The 21,403-nt window shown below is 41.3% G+C and overlaps 2 protein-coding genes across 4 annotated transcripts in view; one reads left to right on the top strand and one right to left on the bottom strand.

The window, feature by feature from the left end:
* The window catches only part of TOM1L1 (target of myb1 like 1 membrane trafficking protein), a 106,045-nt gene extending 95,964 nt beyond the window's left edge, over positions 1–10,081 (top strand). For 2 of the 3 annotated variants that reach the window (XM_075216750.1, XM_075216752.1), the window contains 3 exons: positions 235–313; positions 3,089–3,162; positions 9,817–10,081. In XM_075216750.1, coding sequence (XP_075072851.1) covers positions 235–313; positions 3,089–3,149 — 140 coding nt within the window. In that variant the 3' untranslated portion in view covers positions 3,150–3,162; positions 9,817–10,081. The remainder of the gene's footprint in view (positions 1–234; positions 314–3,088; positions 3,163–9,816) is intronic. The other variant, XM_075216751.1, reaches the window with a different exon arrangement.
* LOC142095339 (uncharacterized) lies at positions 9,085–19,449 on the bottom strand. The gene is made up of 3 exons (XM_075178291.1): positions 17,488–19,449; positions 14,921–15,411; positions 9,085–9,320 (listed from the first exon to the last, which is right to left on the bottom strand). The coding sequence occupies exons 1-3, from the start codon at positions 19,410–19,412 to the stop codon at positions 9,085–9,087; spliced, it is 2,652 nt and encodes an 883-aa protein (XP_075034392.1). The 5' UTR covers positions 19,413–19,449.
* Between the last annotated feature and the right edge of the window lie 1,954 nt (positions 19,450–21,403).

Below are 21,403 nucleotides of genomic sequence, written 5' to 3'. Positions count from 1 at the left end.
AATGTCTTTTTACAGCTGCATGGGATACTCTGGTTTAAGTCTCATTATCGGTTTCTTTTGACCTTGGAAAGTGTCTGCATTTCTTATTATCCCAAACACCCAAAAAATAACTAAATATTGTTAGTTCATTTGGGCATATAAATTCTGCATGGAATGTTGTGTGTACAATCCTGTATGCCATTTTAAGCAAAGAAGCATTTAAAATATGATTATATATTTAATCTTCTATTGCAGATGATACCAACTACACACAATTGCCAAACTACTACGAGCTCCTAGAGTTTGATCCACTTGTTGAAAGCGGTGGGACAGAGTAAGTAATGTGTGATTTAATACACAACATGATTATTTGTATAAGGTCAAATTGCTGTATATTCTTATAAATGAAACTGGAATTCAGAGGATAAACCATATTTGCATGAAAAACAAATTCACAATAATTTTTAATGTGATTTTGTTCATTCTCTATGAAGTGACCCTTACTGTGATCTGAAAAAATGTTAATAAGATATTAACTAAACTAATGCAAACATATCCACAAAAATATGCGCAGTTTAATGCTGTTTCAAGTTATAGTCATCTAAAAAAAGAAAAAAAAGGGTCATGAAAGTCACACCTGTAGCTTTATGGAGTCCAGGAACTTGTCTTCACTTGCCTTCATCTCAACTGTCCCTCTTAGTTATGGACAGTCTTTCGTTTGTATCCAACCCCTCCTGCCCCCCCCCCCTTCCCCCATTCCTCTTGCATTTAAACTTTTCTTACATTGTTTCTTTTTTATAGTTCTACATAGATAATCCAACCCATTGGCTCCCTATTAACTGGCTACTACATTTGTTATTACTTTAGAATTTATTGTAACATAGTAACATAGTTGATGAGGTTGAAAAAATACACCAGTCCATCAAGTTCAACCTATTTTGGATCTCCTGCGATCCTGCACTTATATTTGAAATTAATCCAGAGTAAGCAACCGCAAATCTGTTTCAATTTTGAAAATCCCCCCAGACTCAATATTGCAATCCAATTTTTACCCTATATCCACTACTATCCTTTATTTTAAATTAACGGTCGTATCCCTGGATACACCTTTCCGCTAAAAATTTGTCTAACCCTTTCTTAAACATATCTATTGAATCTGCCATCACAACCTTCCCTGGCAATGAATTCCATATCTTGACTGCCCTTACTGTAAAGAACCCCTTCCTTTGCTGGTTGTGAAATTTCCTCTCCTCTAACCTTAGGGGATGACCACGTGTCCTGTGTATGGTCCTTGGGGTAAAAAGTTCCCATGAAAGCTCTCCGTATTGACCCCTAATGTATTTGTACATAGTAATCATATCTCCAAATTGAATGTGAATTTGTGAATTCTGTGGTGCTTATATACCTAAAGAGAAATGTCTATCTATCTTATAATTCTCTTCCTCCTGTTCTAAACTTAGCAAATATTAAAATCTATCTCCAGGAAAAGCTAAAAGTTTTTACTTTAGTTTTAGTTGCAATTAGGTGACAAACATAAAAGAATGGAAATCCCACTTACCGGAGCTCTTCTGATCTCAAGTCTTGAGATACTTGTACTGGTACAAGTCCTGCTTGGTTCGGGCTTGTTTTCAGTGTCCATGTGAGCTTCCCATTCATCTAAAAGGGAAGCTCACGTGGGAGGAGCCTCACAATGCCGTGAAGTCATCTTTTAAACTTGTTTCTAACCTTGAAGATACTGTACCACGCCTGCCACACAACCCTCCCCCTATTCAGAAAAGAACTTAGCAGACAGTGTAGGAGTTTTTATTTTGTTACCACAATATTGTAGCTCTCTGCAAACAAGTTCACTGTAATGCCAGCTGCCTACAGGAGTTTGATTTGTGTATATAAAGCAAGTTTAAACGCCAGTGAAATCACATGTCAAACACAAACGCATTCGACATACGGTTGTTAACTTAGCATTATTACTTGTGTTTGGTTGGTGCATGGTGGTCACTCAAATGAAGTCAATGGGCCTAATTCATTAAGGGATGCATATTGAGCGCAATGTGTTTTTGTTTTAAAACGCACATAAATCGAATATATGTATGTCCAAATTCAACAAGGAGCGAATGTGAAGATACGTATGGTGATGAATATGATTGTGCGGTAGGTCTGCTCTGCTCTACTAGACAGGACACTGCAGGATACGTCCAATATATATGTGGAATATAAAGTCACAAAAGAACACGCAGAAAATTAAAAAACTATTCAATTAATGTTTTATGTTCATTACTGACAAAATATTAAAATATATATTGTTTTTCCCCATGACATATATTTATTAGAATGTTCCTAAGGTCTACTGTACATAAAATATATTTTGACAGTTGCTTCTGATTGCAAACACATTTTAGCATGTATACACAGCCGACTTTACTAGTAATTGGCAGCTAGACTAGACCTGGAGCAAGAGATACAACTGGGATACAAGTACAAAGCTTGAATCAAACGCTGCTGAATGCGCTTGAGATTGGCACATCCTTGCTGTACATTGACTATAGGCAAATGTCCCTTCCTTGCCCTGTTTACTTCCTGAAATCATAGGCTGTAGTAAGTGTCCTTTGCGCTCAAATATGATTGAATGTTGGTGCGTTTTGTGGCGTATGAGCCGTTTCTGGGCATGCATAGAGTATTATATGCCCAAAATTGCCATTTACGTCCTTAAATGTATCAGGCCCAATGTGTTTAACTTGCATTAAATGCATTGAATGGGCAAGAAAAATGCATCACAACACTAATGCAACAGAAATATAAACAAGAATGCATATACTGACATTGGAAACAGACCCATTTACATGCATTTACTAGTGTATAATACACATATGCAAATTAATGCCAGGGTGTATGAGGCCTAAGGCTTCAGAGAAGCTGATAAGATTGAACTTTGTCAGGGATAAGAGAGCAGAAGAATGTACGTATACAATTTAGATTGTGGGGTCAAAAACAGTTACAGGTAATAAACAGCTCTTACATGTAAAGTGAGGATAAACACAACATTGTGTAACATTCTAATGTGTTTTTCTTGTAGTTAATGAATACGCTGGTGATATATTTCTTAATATTCCAGGTCTATTTATGAAGAAATTGACACAACGACATGGAAAAAGAAGAAGGGTTCTGAGTGCTAGGATTATTTGTATGGTAAGAACAGTTCTCTTTCCTAGATTATGTAGTCTTGGATTTCAGCAAAGTCGTATAGCGGCACATCATTATTAACTGAATACCCTGCAGTGTCTTATTACTTTTACATGTTCTGTGTTTCTGTTGGGTGGGGCAGCACGGTGGCTAAGGGGTTAGCGCTTCTGCCTTACAGCATTGGGGTCATTAGTTCAATTCCTGGCCATGGCCTTATCTGTGAGGAGTTTGTTTGTATGTTCTCCCCGTGTTTGCGTGGGTTTCCTCCGGGTGTTCTGGTTTCCTCCCACACTCCAAAAACATACTGGTAGGTTAATTGGCTGCTATCAATTTGACCCTAGTCTGTGTGTCTGTGTGTGTGTGTCTGTGTGTGTGTGTGTTAGGGAATTTAGACTGTAAGCTCCAATGGTGCAGGAACTGATGTGAGTTCTCTGTACAGCGCTGCGGAATTAGTGGCGCTATATAAATGGTGATGATGATGATGATGTATAGTGACTCCTGACTGCTCTACACAGCTCGACCATTGATGATGATCATGATGATGAGTGCTTGGTACAAGTAGGAGATTGGGGCACATAAGCCTGCTTCTATAAAACATCTCTAAGCATATAAACTGCTGGTAGAATATATTAATTTGTGCATTAGAGACAAGGAGATGCTAGAAGTTGGTCTGGGATGATGGGGGGACAACAGTAGCAACAACACCAGTGAACCAGGGGCAAAGAATTTAAATTTATTCCTGGTACATGCCCATAGCAACCAAGCGATTAACCAATCAGACTATTTAATTTTTCTAGTGCAGTTTGGAAAATTAAAATTAATATCAGTTTGGTTGCAATGGGTAACACCACCTCTTTGACATGTAGCACAGTGGCTTAGTGGTTAGTACTTCTATCTCACAACACTGGAGTCATGAGTTCAATTCCCAACCATGGCCTTATCTGTATGGAGTTTGTATGTTCTCCCTGTGTTTGAATGGGTTTCCTCTGGGTGCTTCACTTTCCTCCCACACTCCAAAGACATACCAGTAGGTTAATTGGCTGCTATTAAATTGACCCTAGTCAGTGTGTGTCTGTGTGTATGTTAGGGAATTTAGACTGTAAGCCCCAATGGGGCAGGGACTGATGTGAGTGAGTTCTCTGTACAGCGCTGCGGACAGGGCCGGTGCTAGGGTCCACGGCGCCCTAGGCATTTTTTAAAAAGCGGCGCCCCCCTCCCCCCGCAAAAATCGGCGCCCCCCCGCAAAAATCGCCGCCCTCCTCCCTCCTCTCCTTACCTTGTCTCACCACCGCCGCCTCTCTGCTCCGTCTCCTCCCCTCCACTCACTGACACTAGTAAGTGGAGGGGAGGAGACGGAGCAGAGAGGCGGCGGTGGTGACAAAACAGCCTCTTCCCCCCTCCCCGTGCATCTGAATGCTGTGCGGCGGCCGTGACAGGTATGGTCAGCGGTCGCCGCACAGTTTTAAAGTCTTTTAGTATTCTGTGGCGTCCTCCAGGCGCCCTCCAGAGCCCGGCGCCCTAGGCAAGTGCCTAACCTTGCCTAATGGGAGCGCCGGGCCTGGCTGCGGAATTAGTAGCGCTATATAAATAGCTGCTGCTGATGATTTTCATAAATGCTCCAATGTAACTATCTCAGTGTGGCACAGAATATATGTATGTACTAGGTGAGAATCAGCAAATACTACTCTTGTCCCAGAGGTTTTATCCTCATGTAATCAAAACAGATGTGTTAGGTAGCACAATGCCCATCTTTCCATGGCAGTATGTTCTGCTTACATTTGTGGTTTATGTTTCCCTTTATTTTTCTCTGAAACACATGGACAAAGTATATTTTACACAGAGAGCATTAATTCCTGTGTTTGCCTTTACTAATATGAAAGAGAATTATAAAATAGCATGCTTGTACATGCAAATGGTATAGTATGCAAAGACACAAATAGAACAATGCTCAGTTTGTTAAACAAAATTATAGTGCGCTTGACTTGCTAAACAAGTCAACTTGTCGGTAAAGAATATTTTACATATGGTAATATTTATTCAGTGAGCAGAAAAATGCCAGGTGTCACTGTTGTTGATATTATTATTATTATAGTTATTACAAAATGTTCCTTTAACTAGCCAGTGCCCTGCTTATTCCTCTCAAAATCAAAGAAAAATGAGGATACTTTCTATAAAACGGGCATGTTCATTTATTAGTGTTTGTTTAAATAGTTTATCCATACTGCTTCAGATTAAAAATAAGGTAATACCCCATATTTCCCTAAATGTAGACAGAGTCTATTCGGAAGGAACAGAACTCAATGGTGATGCTACAGATACATTCTACTTATTCCCTCATGGTAACAATTGCTATGCTACAGTCCTTGGGGACAAAAAACTGTCAAGTCCTAACTGTAAGCTTCAGATCTTGGCATAAATGTATAGCCTGCTTTATCAATATATGAGTGAATTTATAAGACAAATAGGTGATGGTGAAGATAGGCACAAGCCCATCAAAATCACCCGTCAGATTTATCATGATTGACTGGAAGGGAAGCCTGAATTTTGCCAATTCTTTTGCGAGTTGACTCCAAGCAGGAGATCAGATCCATAAGAACAGTACAAGCACCTAACCCTGTCACTTGATAGAAGGACACAGTGCTATGGTGTACTGTATTAGTGGTGGCACACAGGCAATTGTCAGGTTGTAGCCGTGTAAAATCTGTGTTTATTCGGATTAGGGAATTACTTCTGCATCAATTTTATACTGCCTCCAATTACTGTTGAAAATTATTGCTTTAAATATTGAACATAATTGCATAAAAATCACCATTGTACCACATTAATTTTATTTTATAGTCGTATCTTCCAGAGGCTTGCAAAAGTTAAAATAAGGTGTCTCGCCTTTTAATAAAGTAAAATAAGTATGTTCTGCATCATCATACTGTATGCATCTGTGTTCAACTATCTGGAGACGCAATTTCAGTAAAACTAGGTATTAATAGTTTGTGTGAAATACATTTTTTTACTAGACTAATTACTAGACTATTTACTTGGCTAAAAAGAGGTGGTTTTTCACAATTAAAATAAAATGTTCAAAATAATTTAAAGCCACGCTCAATCTATAGTCATGGCCAAAAGTTTTGATAATGACAAAAGTATTGGTTTTCGCAAAGTTTGCTGTTTCAGTGTTTTTAGACCTTTTTGTCAGATGTTGCTATGGTATAGTATAGTGCTCATCTTTCCTTCTCCAAACAAGCGTTTTTCCAAATGCCTCAAACAATCTGAAAGGGGATTCATCAGATAAAATGACCTTACCCCAGTCCTTAGCAGTCTAATCCCTGTACCTTTTGCAGAATTTCAGTCTGTCACTGATGTATTTCCTGGAGATAAGTGGCTTCTTTGCTGGCCTTCTTGATACCAGGCCATCCTCCAAAAGTAGTCACCTCACTGTGCGTGGAGATGCACTCACACCGACCTGCTGCCTGTCACGAGCAGTGGCGGTACTCACAGCCGCCGCGGCTCGCATCCTGCCCGCTCTAGAGTCCCGGCCGTCACCATGACGACCGGGATGTCATTTCCCCTCAACCCCCGACCGTTGCCAAGGCAACGGCCGGACGTCTCTTCAACGCTGCATCCCGACGGTGTTGGTAGCCGGTAGGCTGATCTAATGAGGAGGGCTGGATTTACAGGCATTAGCCTGCAACTGTGTATTTCAGGGTCAAGCCCTGATTGGCCTGCTCTGTCTAAGCAATTAGCCTGCAGGAGTGTATCAACTCCTGATTGGTTTGTGTGAGTATTTAAGGCAATGAGGTCTGCTGCCTCATTGCCGGTTATAGCGTCCAGTCTGCCTTTCAGCTAACCTGCTCCTGCTCCTGTTCAGTCCAAACAGGTTTTCACCAATACTAATTACCTGTGTATGACCCCTTGCCTGGCTTTTGACCCTGCCTGTGTATCCTGTGACCCTGACCTTCTTGCCTGTATCTGGACCTTGCTACCGTGCTTGTGACCCTTGACCCTGGATCGTGTATCGGATTCCCTGTCTGCTGCCGGCCCTTGACCCTTGCCTGGACTTCACTCCGCTTACCTGGGTTCCCCCTAGTCGGTACGCACTTCACGACCCTCTGCTAGTCTGCGGCCAAGTCTGTCCCCACCACTAGGGGCTCCAGTGAACACCTGACTGCCAGAGCAGACTCCGGGTTGTGCTGTACCGGCTAGAGGGGTTCCTAACACTGCCATTCCTGAGCAAGCTCTGCACTGGTGGTGCCCTGATCCCTCAGCTGAATCAACTTAAGGAGACAGTCCTGGCGCTTGCAGGATGTTCTTGGGTGCCCTGAAGACTTCTTTAAAACTATTGAACCTCTCTCCTTTAAGTTCTTGATGATCCGATAAATGGTTGATTTAGGTGCAATCTTACTAGCAGCAATATCCTTGCCTGTTAAGCCCTTTTTGTGCAAAGCAATGATGACTGCATGTGTTTCCTTGCAGATAACCATAGTTAAATTTGGAAGAACAATGATTTCAAGCACCACCCTCCTTTTAAAGCTTCCAGTCTGTTATTCTAACTCAATCAGCATGACAGAGTGATCTCCAGCCTTGTCCTCGTCAACACTCTCACCTGTGTTAACGAGAGAATCACTGACCTGATGTCAGCTGGTCCTTTTTTTGGCAGGGCTGAATGCAGTGGAAATGTTTTTGGTATAAAGTTCATTGTCATGGCAAAGAGGGACTTTTAAATTAATTGCAATTCATCTGATCGCTCTTCATGACATTTTGGAGTATATGCAAATTGCCATCATAGAATCTAAGGCAGCAGACATTGTGAAAAATATTATTATAATAATATTAGTGTTTTTCTCAAAACTTTTGGCTATGACTCTAAATGAAAAAGTGGAATCTACAAGACAGACAATTTAGTGGTGCAATTAGATTAAAGTATATTAAAAATTTAAACCACAACTATTGTGGTATTTATGTGTGTGCAAAACTGTTTCAAAGTCTGGGTAAATTGAAATTGTTGAGCAGGCAGAGTGAATGTATGTTTTTGATTTATAGAATTCAGACCCTTAGAAGTTACTGTGCTTGGATTTTCGAAATAAATCTGACATAAAATATATATTTAAATACACTAATTAGGTTACTTTGTAAGGCACCCTTTTTTCAATGTATACAAGTCCAATATATCTTTGTTTATAAAGTAGCCTCTCCATTGTCTTAAGGAATAAAGTTCCCTGCCCCTTAATCCTTTCATATTGTCCTATGTACTTCTTGAAGATAGATGCTCAAACTGTATCCTATATTCTAAATATTATTATAATATTTGAATGCTTGGCACCAGTCCTGCTGCTTAATTGAGCCAAAACATATTTACAGCACATACAATTTTCTTTTGTATGTACAATATAGTATAATTCATTACCTTAAACCCACATCCTTCAGGGTATCTCTGAAATGCCGTGTTTTACTGTTACTATGAGACTGAACAAAAGGTCAAGCTGTGTAGGGGCAGTCAGGAGGCACTATATATCATCGTCACCATTTATTTATATAGCGGCACTGATTCCGCAGCGCTGTACAGAGAACTCATGCACATCAGTCCCTGCTCCATTGGAGCTTACAGTCTAAATTACAGACACTGACAGACGTTTCTTCCCTAAGAGCAGCTGAAACAATGAGCGGGGACTGGGCATATGGTACTTTTATATGATTTTGGTAATTCACATGATATTTACTGATAGACTTGGATAGGCACTCTTTCCATTTTCCAGACGGGTGTAGTACCAATCAACGGTACTGACTACCCTGACAGAGAAGAAGACGACAGGAGGACACCGAATATAGTAGAGGGTTAGAAGTTAGTAGGGTTAGAAGTGAAGGTTAGGGTTAACCCTAACCTCTAAAATAATACTTACATTACATCAATGACAGCTGGGTCCGTCCCTCGCCGCTTTAAGACAACTCGCAGTTTGTGATGACATCATCTTGCACAGTCGGCAACACAGCGAGTCGTCCCATGAAGACATCTGCATTTTGGTAAGAAGGTTTTTTTTCAGGTCGCTCTACTATGCATTCGGTGTCCTCCTTCGTCTTCTTTTGTGTCGGGGTAGTCAGTACCGTTAAACTGACTACCACCGCTCCAGACCTCACCTTAATCAGACCCAATTCACAAACTGATTTTTTTTCAACTTTACAAAATAAAAATATAAGAATTTACTTTTAGGTGAATTGATTCATGCATCTGTAATGATAACAATACAGAATCACGCAGAGAGAAAACCCTGTTCAATGGAGCTTACAATTTCCTTTCCCGTATGTACAGACATTTTTTTTTGCTTCTACTCCTCTTCCTTGTCATCTTCTTTCTTTGGGGACCAGGTGCAAACAGTATTAGTTGTGGAAGCATGCACAGACAGGTGGGGCCAGGTTTATACTGATAAGTGCAAAGGTGCTGTTCACATGCTTTTTTTTTTTTGCATGGTAAATGAACCAGCAGTGTGATATTAGCACTGATTTTATCCCCTGACCAATCACAAAGGAGTGCTGCTCCCTTAGGCACAGGGAAATCTACAGTGTGCTGCTCAGCCCATACAAATAAACTGTGCCTCATTTTTACAAATGTATGTAAGAGTTATTAAAGTGTGTTAATTATATTCCTTATTGATGGGTAAAAATATTCTCTAGCAGGTCACTAGCCCTCTGATGGCTGAGATGAACTCAAGATTGTAGAAGAACTGATGTTGCAGAGATGCCATTGAAATACCAAGAAGTCAACAGAATACTGTGTTCTTTAAAATAAGATTTCATGTGAAGAATGCTAATCTTACAATGGAAAATTCAATTTGCATATTTCGCTCAAACCTGTTAAGTGCAAAGTAAATCTGCCACATCCACGTGTTGTACCGAACTATGTTTTGGAATATAGCTGGACAGACCCACTTGCAAAAATTTCCTTTTAAAGTATTTTATTTCTGAACTCAAAGGTCTCTGTATGAAAAATTAACCATAATCAATTGATCTAATAACTGAACTGTATATATATTTTAAATTTGTTAGTATACAATTATAGTATTATATGGATTTTATAAATTTAGATAATGTGGGAGGTTGGAATCTGTGACATTTAAATTGTCATTGTGTTTAACTTATAAGTAAAGTTTGTTTTCTGTTTATATTTCTTTATCTGGGCCCAGATAAAATTTCTGCACAATGATTTTAGAATGTATAAAATGCTACCAAACTATTTTTACTGGTCCGAGAACCAATTTTGCAAAAAAGGTGTTGGATTGACATTTTCTAAGCAAATTTGCATGTATAATCATAAGTAGTAGCTGCTATATTGTTTGTAGAGCAAAAATGCTGGTTCTCTCATAATCCTGACCCCTTCCACTAGGTACAAATTATACGGCTTCCAAACTTCCAACTTAAGTTACTATTGCACCTGGGCTGAGGTAATTCATTGATGCCTAAAAAGCACCCTCCTCATCAATGAATGAGCCCAGGCCAGATAACTGCAATAGTAGTATAAGTGGAAAGTTTGGGAGCAGATAATTGGTACACGGTGGAAAGGGGTTGGAGGACCTACATCATTTAATTTTCAAATCAAGATAAGGAAATATTATAAGACATACCTAACCAGTGACAATTGTTAAATTTTAATATTTGATATGTTTACTCATGTAGTGCCATGAAAAGCACATTGCTTGTAAATGACCAGAGCCATAACTGTTTACACACAAATGGTTACATTTCTGAAAATTGTTCCACAGACAACTGTGGGGAAAAGGTACTGTAACTCCTAGCAACCAATCATGTGTTTGCTTTCACTTTCTAAAATTTACTAAAAATTGACAGGGGGGTTTCTATAAAAGTGGAGCGATCTGGAAACCTTTTTAAAATTGTCCTCTATAAAATGACAAGACCATATTCTATTAAAAAGTCTTTATTTAAGATGCAAAATGTTGAAAATCCTTTATTAGGCATTAAAAAGTAGGGAATTTTGTGCTTTCTTTAGAAAATAGATATTTTATAGACATTCTAGATTCTCTTTATTCCAGATCATTTTTTACTTTTATAATATGGAGTGCTGGTTTACTTGGAAAAAATGACTTAAACAACTTCATGATGTGTATTCTATAAATCTGATGTTAACTAAAGCATAAGTTTTAGTCACTAGTATAAAAAGTGGTGGTTAAATGGTGGTATAATGTTATAGAATGTGAAGTACAAAGAAGGATAATCATAAAGTTACTGTAAAATTATAATAGAATATCTCCCTTAGAATCAGATTGTTATGAACAAGCATCTATGGACCAGTATTCAGAAATCCCCCCCCCCCCCATGATGTCTTCCAGGCTGTATCTACTAAAAAAACAAAACAAGCTATTCAATTGGCAGATCAGGAAGTTATTAGGTCTATTATCCTGTTTGCTTCCCAATGTATTCATACATGTCAGTGGCAGAACTACCACCAAGGCAGCCCATATGGCTGCTAAAGAGCCTGGCGATAGCACATGCCGGTGATGTTGGACCATAGATAATACGGAGAGCACCTCTTAGTTCTTCTAAGCATGAAAGGGGGCCTGCTCATGTGCAGAAGGTTGGTAAAGGCTCTCAGTTCCAGAACTGAAAGGACCAATGGGGATTCACTATGCATGCACCAGCCCCCAGCACATACTCAGAAGAGCTGAACAGTGGTCTCAGGAGTCATAGACATGTCACCTTTCCACCATCCCAAATGCTGCCCATGGGGACCATTGATTCAGTGTTACACCCCTCATCCATATGATTCATAGTTGCATAGTTACTAAGGTTGAAGATAACAGAAGTCAATCAAGTGAAACACTTCCCTAAATTGTTGCAATCTTGAACCAGAGGATGGCAAATATTCAACTCTGAACCAGATTTGCTTCTCGTTTTAGCTGTGCCCTCTTCCACTTAGAATGTAAGCTCTCTAATGAGCAGGGTCTTTGTTTTCATGTCTGCATTTATTTTATCTACCATGTATGTCTATTTTATGTCTGTATTGTTTTCCCTACTGTACGACGCTTAGGAGCACTGTGGCGCCTTACAAAGCTACAATAATAATACAAATAATGGCAAAACCACATATTCAGAGAGGCAGTTACCAATTGAACCTCATGATGGAGGTGAGGACTGAGACTTGCTTCCTGACTTCATTAATTGCAATCAGATTGATTGCATGGATCAATCACTACAATAATGTTATCTACTATTTATAGCTAGAGATATCAATTCTTGTAAGAAAGAAATCCAATTTTTTTTTAAGTCCAATTAATGAATTGACCTTTACCATTTCCCATCATTTATACAAACTAAAAAGGCCAAAAATATTTGCCTTCCTGATTTTTCAAATGGACACAGTGATACTGTTAAATTACTAAGTGCTTTGCAAATTTCAAATCCATTGCACTTTATGCAGCAGATGTCCTTAAAGGGAAATTTTATTAGTTTCAAATGAAAGTTTTTACTGTTTCTTATCTGTTTAATTTTAGACTTAGCGAAGCATCACAGCAATTAACCTCAGCAGGATAGATTTCCATTTTTAATACGGTTAGAATGGATGGAGTCACATTCCTCCTAAATTAAAATCTTTCTTTGTTCGAGGGCAGTGGACAATAATAGATGAAAATAGAGGACACAGCAAATGTTTTAACCTTTCACTGAATTATATACAGAGAGAGGTTTTCCAACACATACTGTTTTAACTCAAATTTACCAAATAGTGAGATAGTTAAAATGAACGTAAGCAAAAAGTCTATTGTGCCATCTAGTGGTCATATGTGACCATAATCATATTTCTACAAAGGGACAGTCATAAAAATTGTGTATATAGCAGTTAGGAGAACATATGTGTTATTTTGTTTGTGTGGATAACACATTGATTGAAATGGAGCCAAATATGTTGCCTAGTAAAACCAGAGGGAGCAGGCAGTGATTCCTGCCCCCTCTGGTGTTCAAAACAGAAATAGGTTTTATTTTTAAAACAACAAATACAGTACACTACCATCTATGTAATGTAAGGGCCTTTCATCCTTACATTTCACCTCCCCTCCGGGATCACGTAAAAAGTTGGCAAGTATGTATTAATCTGCAGATGTCTTATCTGCATGTTTATACTAGTAGGAGCTGCACGTGATGTGATACAAAATATAATCATTAAGGTAACCAAACGTGCTACATTCCTGAAAGTCAATTAGGTTGTTTTTAGACTTAATTGGCTGCAAATCACAGCATGTGTGGTCCATAAAGTACTTTTGAAAGCAATTAATATGTGATCAGGATTGTCGCTAAATGGGGTTAGATAATGACCTAGCTGCTCTAATCATGTGAAAAGTAACCATAAGACCACACTAATAACTCCCTATAGGATCCAACCATTTAGCCTGAGCAGCGGATATCCAGACCTATTCAATGTTGCCAAATACATAGACATTGGACCTAGTTCCAGTTGCTTATGTTACTTTTTCTAGAGCTTATTGTTTAGACAAAGTTATTTTTGGCTTATTCTGCTGTATACATTGATACCACTTCAAACATTTTTCAAATAATTATCTTGTAATAATTTTATTTTCTTGAATGAAATACAAGAAATTTCTGCATAGCACTTTTTATAATTTATATGTTGATTATATTATTAAAATGTTTAAGTTCTATATGCGTGTTGGCCTATTTAATGTTCTAAATATTTCTAATCAGTCAGAACACAATTTTATATTATAGAATTCAGGTGGAACTAAGGTAGTTTTCTGTAAATTATGGACCTAAGTATTGACCTTTTTCCTTCGTCAAATTTGTTCATTGTTTTACCTGAAAAAGTGAAGTTTTATCTTTTACTGATGTCACGAACAGCACTCACCTGAGTCTGCGTGACGCTTACGTGACACAGGGTTAACCACACAACAACCACTTGGTATGTCTAAAATGATTAAATACTTCCCTATCTATGCCACACACTAGCTTTGCGATACTAATTACCACCACCAAGGTTTTTTCGGATAAGAGCTGACACTCTTATTTAGGAAGCCTTCGGTTCTCCCTAGCATTAATCCAACACAATTTACTTTAATCAGAGTTCACTTAAACCACAAGGTTTGCACAGTTTCAATTAGGTAGCGTCTGGACCAAACTGTCGCGTGAATTCATAAGAACACAGAGACTAGAACTTATTAAGTGTAATTTAATATGGAAGACACATCCACAATGCTTAAGATAAAAAGATAATAAAATGACATACAAATATAGTGCAATTGTTTCTTATAAAATAAAAAGGATAAAACACAGAATTGATACCTCACTTAGAATCAAGTTTGTGGTGCCGGGAGGAGCAGGGAAAAATGGAACCTCTTCAATTACTCCCTCAGAAGAAGAACCAGGAGTTACATTTTCAGTACAGTTTTAAAACCCAGCTACAGGGCCCACAGCCCCCCCCCCCCTTCCTGTGACCTTATTCAGCTTGAATCTGTCATTTACATACAACCCAGTCTCTGCAGTCGGCATGTCTGGGGCCTCCCAAACATGTGTGAGATTTCATTGTCTCGCAAGAGATTTCTTCAAAGGCTTTCCCATTTGCGTCCTGCCATAAATGACATAAGGTGCTACCCTTATCTACCAGCTTCTAAGAGAACCATGTCCCACTATTTCTAGGAAGTAATTCACAAACATATATTTGCAGATTTATGCCTAAAAATTAGCTTGCACATGACACCTCCCCGTTCTAGAGGGTGGCAGGGAAATTGTTACCTATAAGACGATTTTCCCTGCTCACCTGACACAAGGCTTTCGTTCTGACGGGATAATCCATCTGCATTACCATGGTGGCTCCCTTTTCGGTGCTGAACAGTGAAAGTGTATTGCTGGAGGGTCAAACTCCACCGGACCAACTTCCCATTGTCCCCAGCCACCCTGTGCAACCAGCTGAGAGGGTTGTGATCTGTGATTACCGTAAAGTCCCGTCCATACAGGTAGGACTGCAACTTTTGCAAGGCCCACACTATAGCTAAACACTCTTTTTCCACAACTGCGTAGGCCACCTCCCTGGGAAGCAGCTTCCGACTAAGGTATAGGATGGGGTGCTCTTCCCCTTGTTGATTCACTTGGCTGAGTACAGCTCCCAGCCCATAGTTGGAGGCATCCGTTTGCACTGTAAACCTCCGGTCAAAATCAGGAGCCTGCAATACTGGGGATTGGGTAAGTGCAGACTTCAATGCAGTGAATGCCTCTTCACAGTCTGGGGTCCAAGTCACCACTTGGGGCAACCTATTTTTTGTAAGGTCAGTTAGGGGCTTAGCTAAGGAGCTATATTGGGGCACGAATTTTCGGTAATATCCAGCGGTCCCCAAAAAGGACATAACCTGTTTCTTGGTCTTAGGGGTGGGCCATGCAGCAATAGCATCTACCTTAGTTGGCTCCGGACGCAGGGTACCTCCTCCTACTCGGTGCCCCAAGTACTGCACCTCATTCATACCAATCTGACATTTCTCAGGTTTTATTGTTAAACCCGCCCCCGCTATTTTAGCTAGCACACTGCTCAAGTGGATCAAATGTTCTTCCCAGGTCTGGCTAAACACAGCAATGTCATCTAGGTAGGCTACAGCATACCTCTCTTGGCCCTCTAGCAGGCTATCAACAAGTCGCTGGAAGGAGGCAGGGGCATTTTTCATCCCAAAGGGCATGACCAGGAACTCATACAGACCAAACGGGGTGATAAATGCGGACCGCTCCTGAGCCTCAGGCGTCAGAGGGATCTGCCAATAACCCCTACTCAGATCCATAATGGTTATATAGCGAGCATGGGCTAACCGTTCTAGCAATTCATCTATCCTGGGCATGGGATAGGCATCAAACACAGTAGCCTCATTTAACCTTCTATAATCCACACAGAACCGGGTTCCACCACATTTTTTGGGGATCAGCACTACTGGTGCAGCCCAGGAGCTGTGGGACTTTCTAATTACCCCTAACTCCAACATTTCTTTAATCTCCCTTTTCATATCTGTCTGCACTTCCAGGGAAACTCGATAAGCTGTCTGTCTGAGGGGAGGCTGATCGCCTGTGTTTACATGATGAACAACTAGATGTGTTTGTCCTGGCTTCCCTGTAAAATGATTCTGATAGGACTTCAATGTCACAAACAGCTGATCTATCTGTACTTCTGTCAAGCTCTCACTACGCTGGGTGGTCTCTAATGATCTCCCACTCTTGGCAGAGGCTACTAAGTCTAACAAGGGGTCTGGCTCCTGGTCCTCTTCAGGTAAGCTACATACAGCTAATACAGAGACCCCCCTTTCGTGGTAGGCCTTGATCATGTTCACATGATATACCTTGTGCCTCTTCCATCCCTCATCCCTGGCTACCACATAATTGACATCATTGATGCGTTGAACTATCAAGAAGGGGCCCTCCCAAGCAGCCTGTAACTTATTCTGCCGCATAGGAACCAATACCAGAACTTTCTGACCCACTTCAAAGATACGCTCCCTAGCACTGCGGTCATACCATTGCTTCTGCTTAGTCTGGGCAGCCTTCAGATTACTATGCACCATCCCCATTAGGGATTGCATCCTCTCCCTGAACTGCACCACATAGTGGACCACGGAGGTTTCAGGGGTGATTAATTTCCCTTCCCAATCCTCTTTGATCAGATCTAAGGGACCGCGCACCCTGCGCCCATACAGGAGTTCAAAGGGGGAGAAGCCAGTGGATTCCTGCGGCACCTCCCTGTATGCAAACAGGAGGTGCGGCAGAAACCTCTCCCAGTCTCTCCCCTGGGACTCCACAAAGGTTCTGAGCATCTGTTTGAGAGTACCATTAAAACGCTCACACAGGCCATTAGTCTGTGGGTGGTAGGGGCTGGCTATGAGGTGTTCCACGTGCATCTTTTTGCAAAGGCTTTGCATTAAATTAGACATAAACTGTGTGCCCTGATCAGTTAACATTTCCTTGGGGAATCCTACCCTGGAGAAAATGGATATGAGGGCATCGGCCACCTTGTCAGCCCGTATGGAGGAGAGGGCCACCGCTTCGGGGTACCGTGTGGCATAGTCCACCACAGTGAGAATAAATTGTTTTCCAGAGCTGCTGGGAATGGCAAGGGGTCCTATAATGTCCACAGCTACCCGCTCAAATGGTTCTGCTATTATTGGCAGGGGCACTAGAGGGGCGTGTCCCACATCACCAGGCTTCCCCACCATCTGACAGGCATGACAAGATCGACAATAATTGGCAATATCTTTGCCCATTTCTGGCCAGTAAAACTTTTGCTTTAAGCGAGACTTAGTTTTCTTTATGCCTAAATGCCCTGCCAGCGGGACCTCATGAGCTACCCTGAGTAACCCTTCCCGATACATAAGGGGTACCACTAGCCGTTTCTCCATCACCCCCGCCTCAGGTACATCTCTGGCTACACTTTCCTTATACAACCTTCCCTGTTCCCAAAACACTCTTTCTTTATCAGACTCAGTGGGAGGACTGCCTGCTAGGCACCTCAGTGTTTCCAGTGTAGTGTCAGTGTGCTGTGCTTGTTGAAAAGCCTGGCTTCTCACTTGCTGCTCAGTGTCTGGTGATAAAGGTAAGGCGTCTGTAACTGCAGGTGCTGGAGGGAGGGGGGTTAGAGGGGGAGTTTCTGGGTCAGAGGGACTTTCTACCTCTCTCTCAGGAGTTAATTGTGAGGACCTATCCTTCTCTGCTTGCCTACGTGTGACCACTGACACTGTGGAAATAGTTACATCCCCTACCTCCTTGGATACAGACAGTTGACCTAGGTCGGATACAATTGAGCAATCATTTTCCTTCTCACATCCTAGTTTACAGACTTCAGATACAACTGAACAAACATTTTCCCTGTCACATCCTGATACCTGGGAAAAAACATGGTTAAGTTCAGAGTCCACAACATCACTACTAGCAACATAACGAGATAACATCCTGCCTAAATCAGTTCCAAGCAAAACATTTGTAGGAATATTGTCCGATACCCCGACTTCCCTTAGACCTCTTCCAGCACCCCAGTCCAGATAGACCCGTGCCATAGGCACAGCAGGGTGTATACCTCCCACCCCGCGCACAGCAATAGTTTTCCCTGGAATTATATCCGATGACCCCACCAACTCTGAACGCACCAGGGTAACATCAGCACCCGTGTCTCTTAACCCCACAGTTACCTTGTCACCGACAGTGACCGTTTGCAGATTGTCATTCCGGCTCACTTGGGATCCCGCAACACACAGGACAGCTGGAGCAGACCGGGGAGGAGGTGGCCCCACAGTGGAGGCTGTAGATGTCTTTCGGTCTGGACAGGCGGCACTGAGGTGCCCTGTCCTGTTGCAAATAAAACAACGGCGGGTGTCTCCCTGAACAGGCTTGGCCCCCACCCTCCCAAAAGATGAAGAAACAACAGCAGGTGAAGGTGCTCCTCCGGGCCGCTCCCCTTTCCAGGCAGACTGTCCTGGCACAAAAGTTCCTCTTTTAGCTGCAGGGGCCCGGGTGACAGTGTACTTGTCAGCCGGTCTAGCTGCTTCCGCAGATGATGTAGGGTCACGATCCACTACCCATTCCTTCACTTCAGCTGGGCACAAAGTCAGAAACTGCTCCTGGATCATCAAATCTTGCAGAGCATCAAAGGTGGTGATCTGTAGCCCTCCAACCCACTGTTTGAATGAAGCACACAGCTGGGCCACAAGTCCTGAATATGTGTCAGAGGCACTGCGTTTTAAATCTCTGAATTTCTGCCTATGCGCCTCTGGGGTGATGTTAAAGCGTTGCAACAGGGCACTTTTGATTGCCCCATAATTTCCGTCCATCTCAGGTGGAAGATCTGCAAAGGCTTCTAATGCTTTACCTCGCAAACCAGGGGTTAAATATTGTGCCCACTGATCTTTGGCCAGTCCATACTGTCGGCATGTCTTTTCAAAACCTCGCAAAAAAGTGTCCAAATCCCCATCTTTTTCCAATACAGGGAAATTCTCAGGACGGGGTCTGCTAATACCAGCATCTCTGGTTTCTGGCTGGCGTTTGAGCTTCGCAAGCTCCAGCTCATATCTCCTCTCTGCCTCTCGCTCGGCAGATTCTCTTTCTGCCTGTCGCTCTGCTTGGCGCTCCGCTGCCTCCATAGCAGCGCGCCTCTCTGCTGCCTCCATAGCAGCACGCCTCTCCTGACGGTCAGCAGCTTCCTTCTCCTGGAACTGCTGTATGAGTTGCATTTTAGTTGTAATGTCCGCTGGGCCCAAATATTTTAGGGCAGTTTGCAAATAAACATCCATAGCAGTGTCCACACATGAACCATTAGAATCATCCGAAATTAACAGTCCCTAGTTTTGAGGAATACCCACAGTCAGGTCCACTTCTGAGTTCTGGCTATTCTCTTCCTCGGACACAGCTGTGAGTTGCTGATCCCTCTGCACAAGAGCTTCAATCAATTGCTCCTTGCTTTTGCCACTGGTGGGAATTCCTCCATCCTCACAGTCTGAAATCAGCGCCTCCTTTGTCAAGCGTTTATATGCAGCAGCCATTTCCTCAGTTTAATGCCAAATAAAAAAAGATAAGAAAAAAAAGAGAAGGGGAGGGAAAGAAACAATTGCTGTATGTCTTATAATGTTTTAAGCATTGAGTTCAGTCTCTGGTGAATTAGTCTGTATTTCCTCTCTCGGGGATCACACAACCCTAATTCACTTAAGTTCTTAAAAAAAATTTAGAAATATATCCCACAAGCTTGCCACCAATTTGTCACGAACAGCACTCACCTGAGTCTGCGTGACGCTTACGTGACACAGGGTTAATCACACAACAACCACTTGGTATGTCTAAAATGATTAAATACTTCCCTATCTATGCCACACACTAGCTTTGCGATACTAATTACCACCACCAAGGTTTTTTCGGATAAGAGCTGACACTCTTATTTAGGAAGCCTTCGGTTCTCCCTAGCATTAATCCAACACAATTTACTTTAATCAGAGTTCACTTAAACCACAAGGTTTGCACAGTTTCAATTAGGTAGCGTCTGGACCAAACTGTCGCGTGAATTCATAAGAACACAGAGACTAGAACTTATTAAGTGTAATTTAATATGGAAGACACATCCACAATGCTTAAGATAAAAAGATAATAAAATGACATACAAATATAGTGCAATTGTTTCTTATAAAATAAAAAGGATAAAACACAGAATTGATACCTCACTTAGAATCAAGTTTGTGGTGCCGGGAGGAGCAGGAAAAAATGGAACCTCTTCAATTACTCCCTCAGAAGAAGAACCAGGAGTTACATTTTCAGTACAGTTTTAAAACCCAGCTACAGGGCCCACAGCCCCCCCCCCCCCTTCCTGTGACCTTATTCAGCTTGAATCTGTCATTTACATACAACCCAGTCTCTGCAGTCGGCATGTCTGGGGCCTCCCAAACATGTGTGAGATTTCATTGTCTCGCAAGAGATTTCTTCAAAGGCTTTCCCATTTGCGTCCTGCCATAAATGACATAAGGTGCTACCCTTATCTACCAGCTTCTAAGAGAACCATGTCCCACTATTTCTAGGAAGTAATTCACAAACATATATTTGCAGATTTATGCCTAAAAATTAGCTTGCACATGACAACTGACTACAACTTTTCCTTCTGACCTTTAAATGAGTTGCATTATACAATAACATCACTCATTGCTATACATGCCTGCTACGAGTAGACACGAGACTGCTTACTTACCAGATGGGCCATGGAAACACATAAGTTACATGAGGTTGCATGCAAGCATGATGAAAAAAAAAAAATGCAGACCTGCAGATTGCATGTAGAATTATTATGTCTGTACCCCCTAAGGGGGGGGGGGATGAAATTCTGCATAAGGCTCTGTAGGAGTCTCCAGCAAAGTGCCGATGTGCTCATTTTCGGGTACTATTTTATCTGGAATATTACTAATTTTCTTGCGCCAATTTGACTGTAGAGTGCCTTCGCAGACCGTTCCAGTTGCACATCATGGCACATCGCCGAGCATTGAATTCCTTCTGAAGACTGCTTCATTTAATTACATTCATAACCTATATCTCTTTAAGAGTGAAGGAAAGGCGCACAATTTATAGTAATTCTAGCTCTTAATAATTATTTATGAATGCATCACCTAGGATCACAGCAGAGGAATCTCTAAGGGAGTCTGGATTTCATGATTTTTGCAATCAATAATTTGCATGCATAAGGAAATGCATTTGAATTTATTTGGATAAATATCAATGTATCCTTATTTTACCACCTGGTCCCTGGGAC

Source organism: Mixophyes fleayi, chromosome 6 (assembly GCF_038048845.1).
Source record: "Mixophyes fleayi isolate aMixFle1 chromosome 6, aMixFle1.hap1, whole genome shotgun sequence".
NCBI lineage: Eukaryota > Metazoa > Chordata > Amphibia > Anura > Limnodynastidae > Mixophyes > Mixophyes fleayi.
Note: the sequence above shows the minus strand (reverse complement) of the source record. Positions and strands in the feature narration are given on the sequence as shown.

What these genes read in the sequence shown, in the direction of transcription:
- LOC142095339 (XM_075178291.1), bottom strand. Translation starts at nt 19,412, where the DNA reads ATGGATGTTTATTTGCAAACTGCCCTAAAATATTTGGGCCCAGCGGAC. An exon ending in CCCCTTATGTATCGGGAAGG is followed by an intron (nt 15,412 to 17,487) that starts GTTACTCAGGGT and finishes TACAAAAAATAG; the next exon opens with GTTGCCCCAAGTGGTGACTT. An exon ending in GAACGAAAGCCTTGTGTCAG is followed by an intron (nt 9,321 to 14,920) that starts GTGAGCAGGGAA and finishes TATTTTGTAAAG; the next exon opens with TTGAAAAAAAATCAGTTTGT.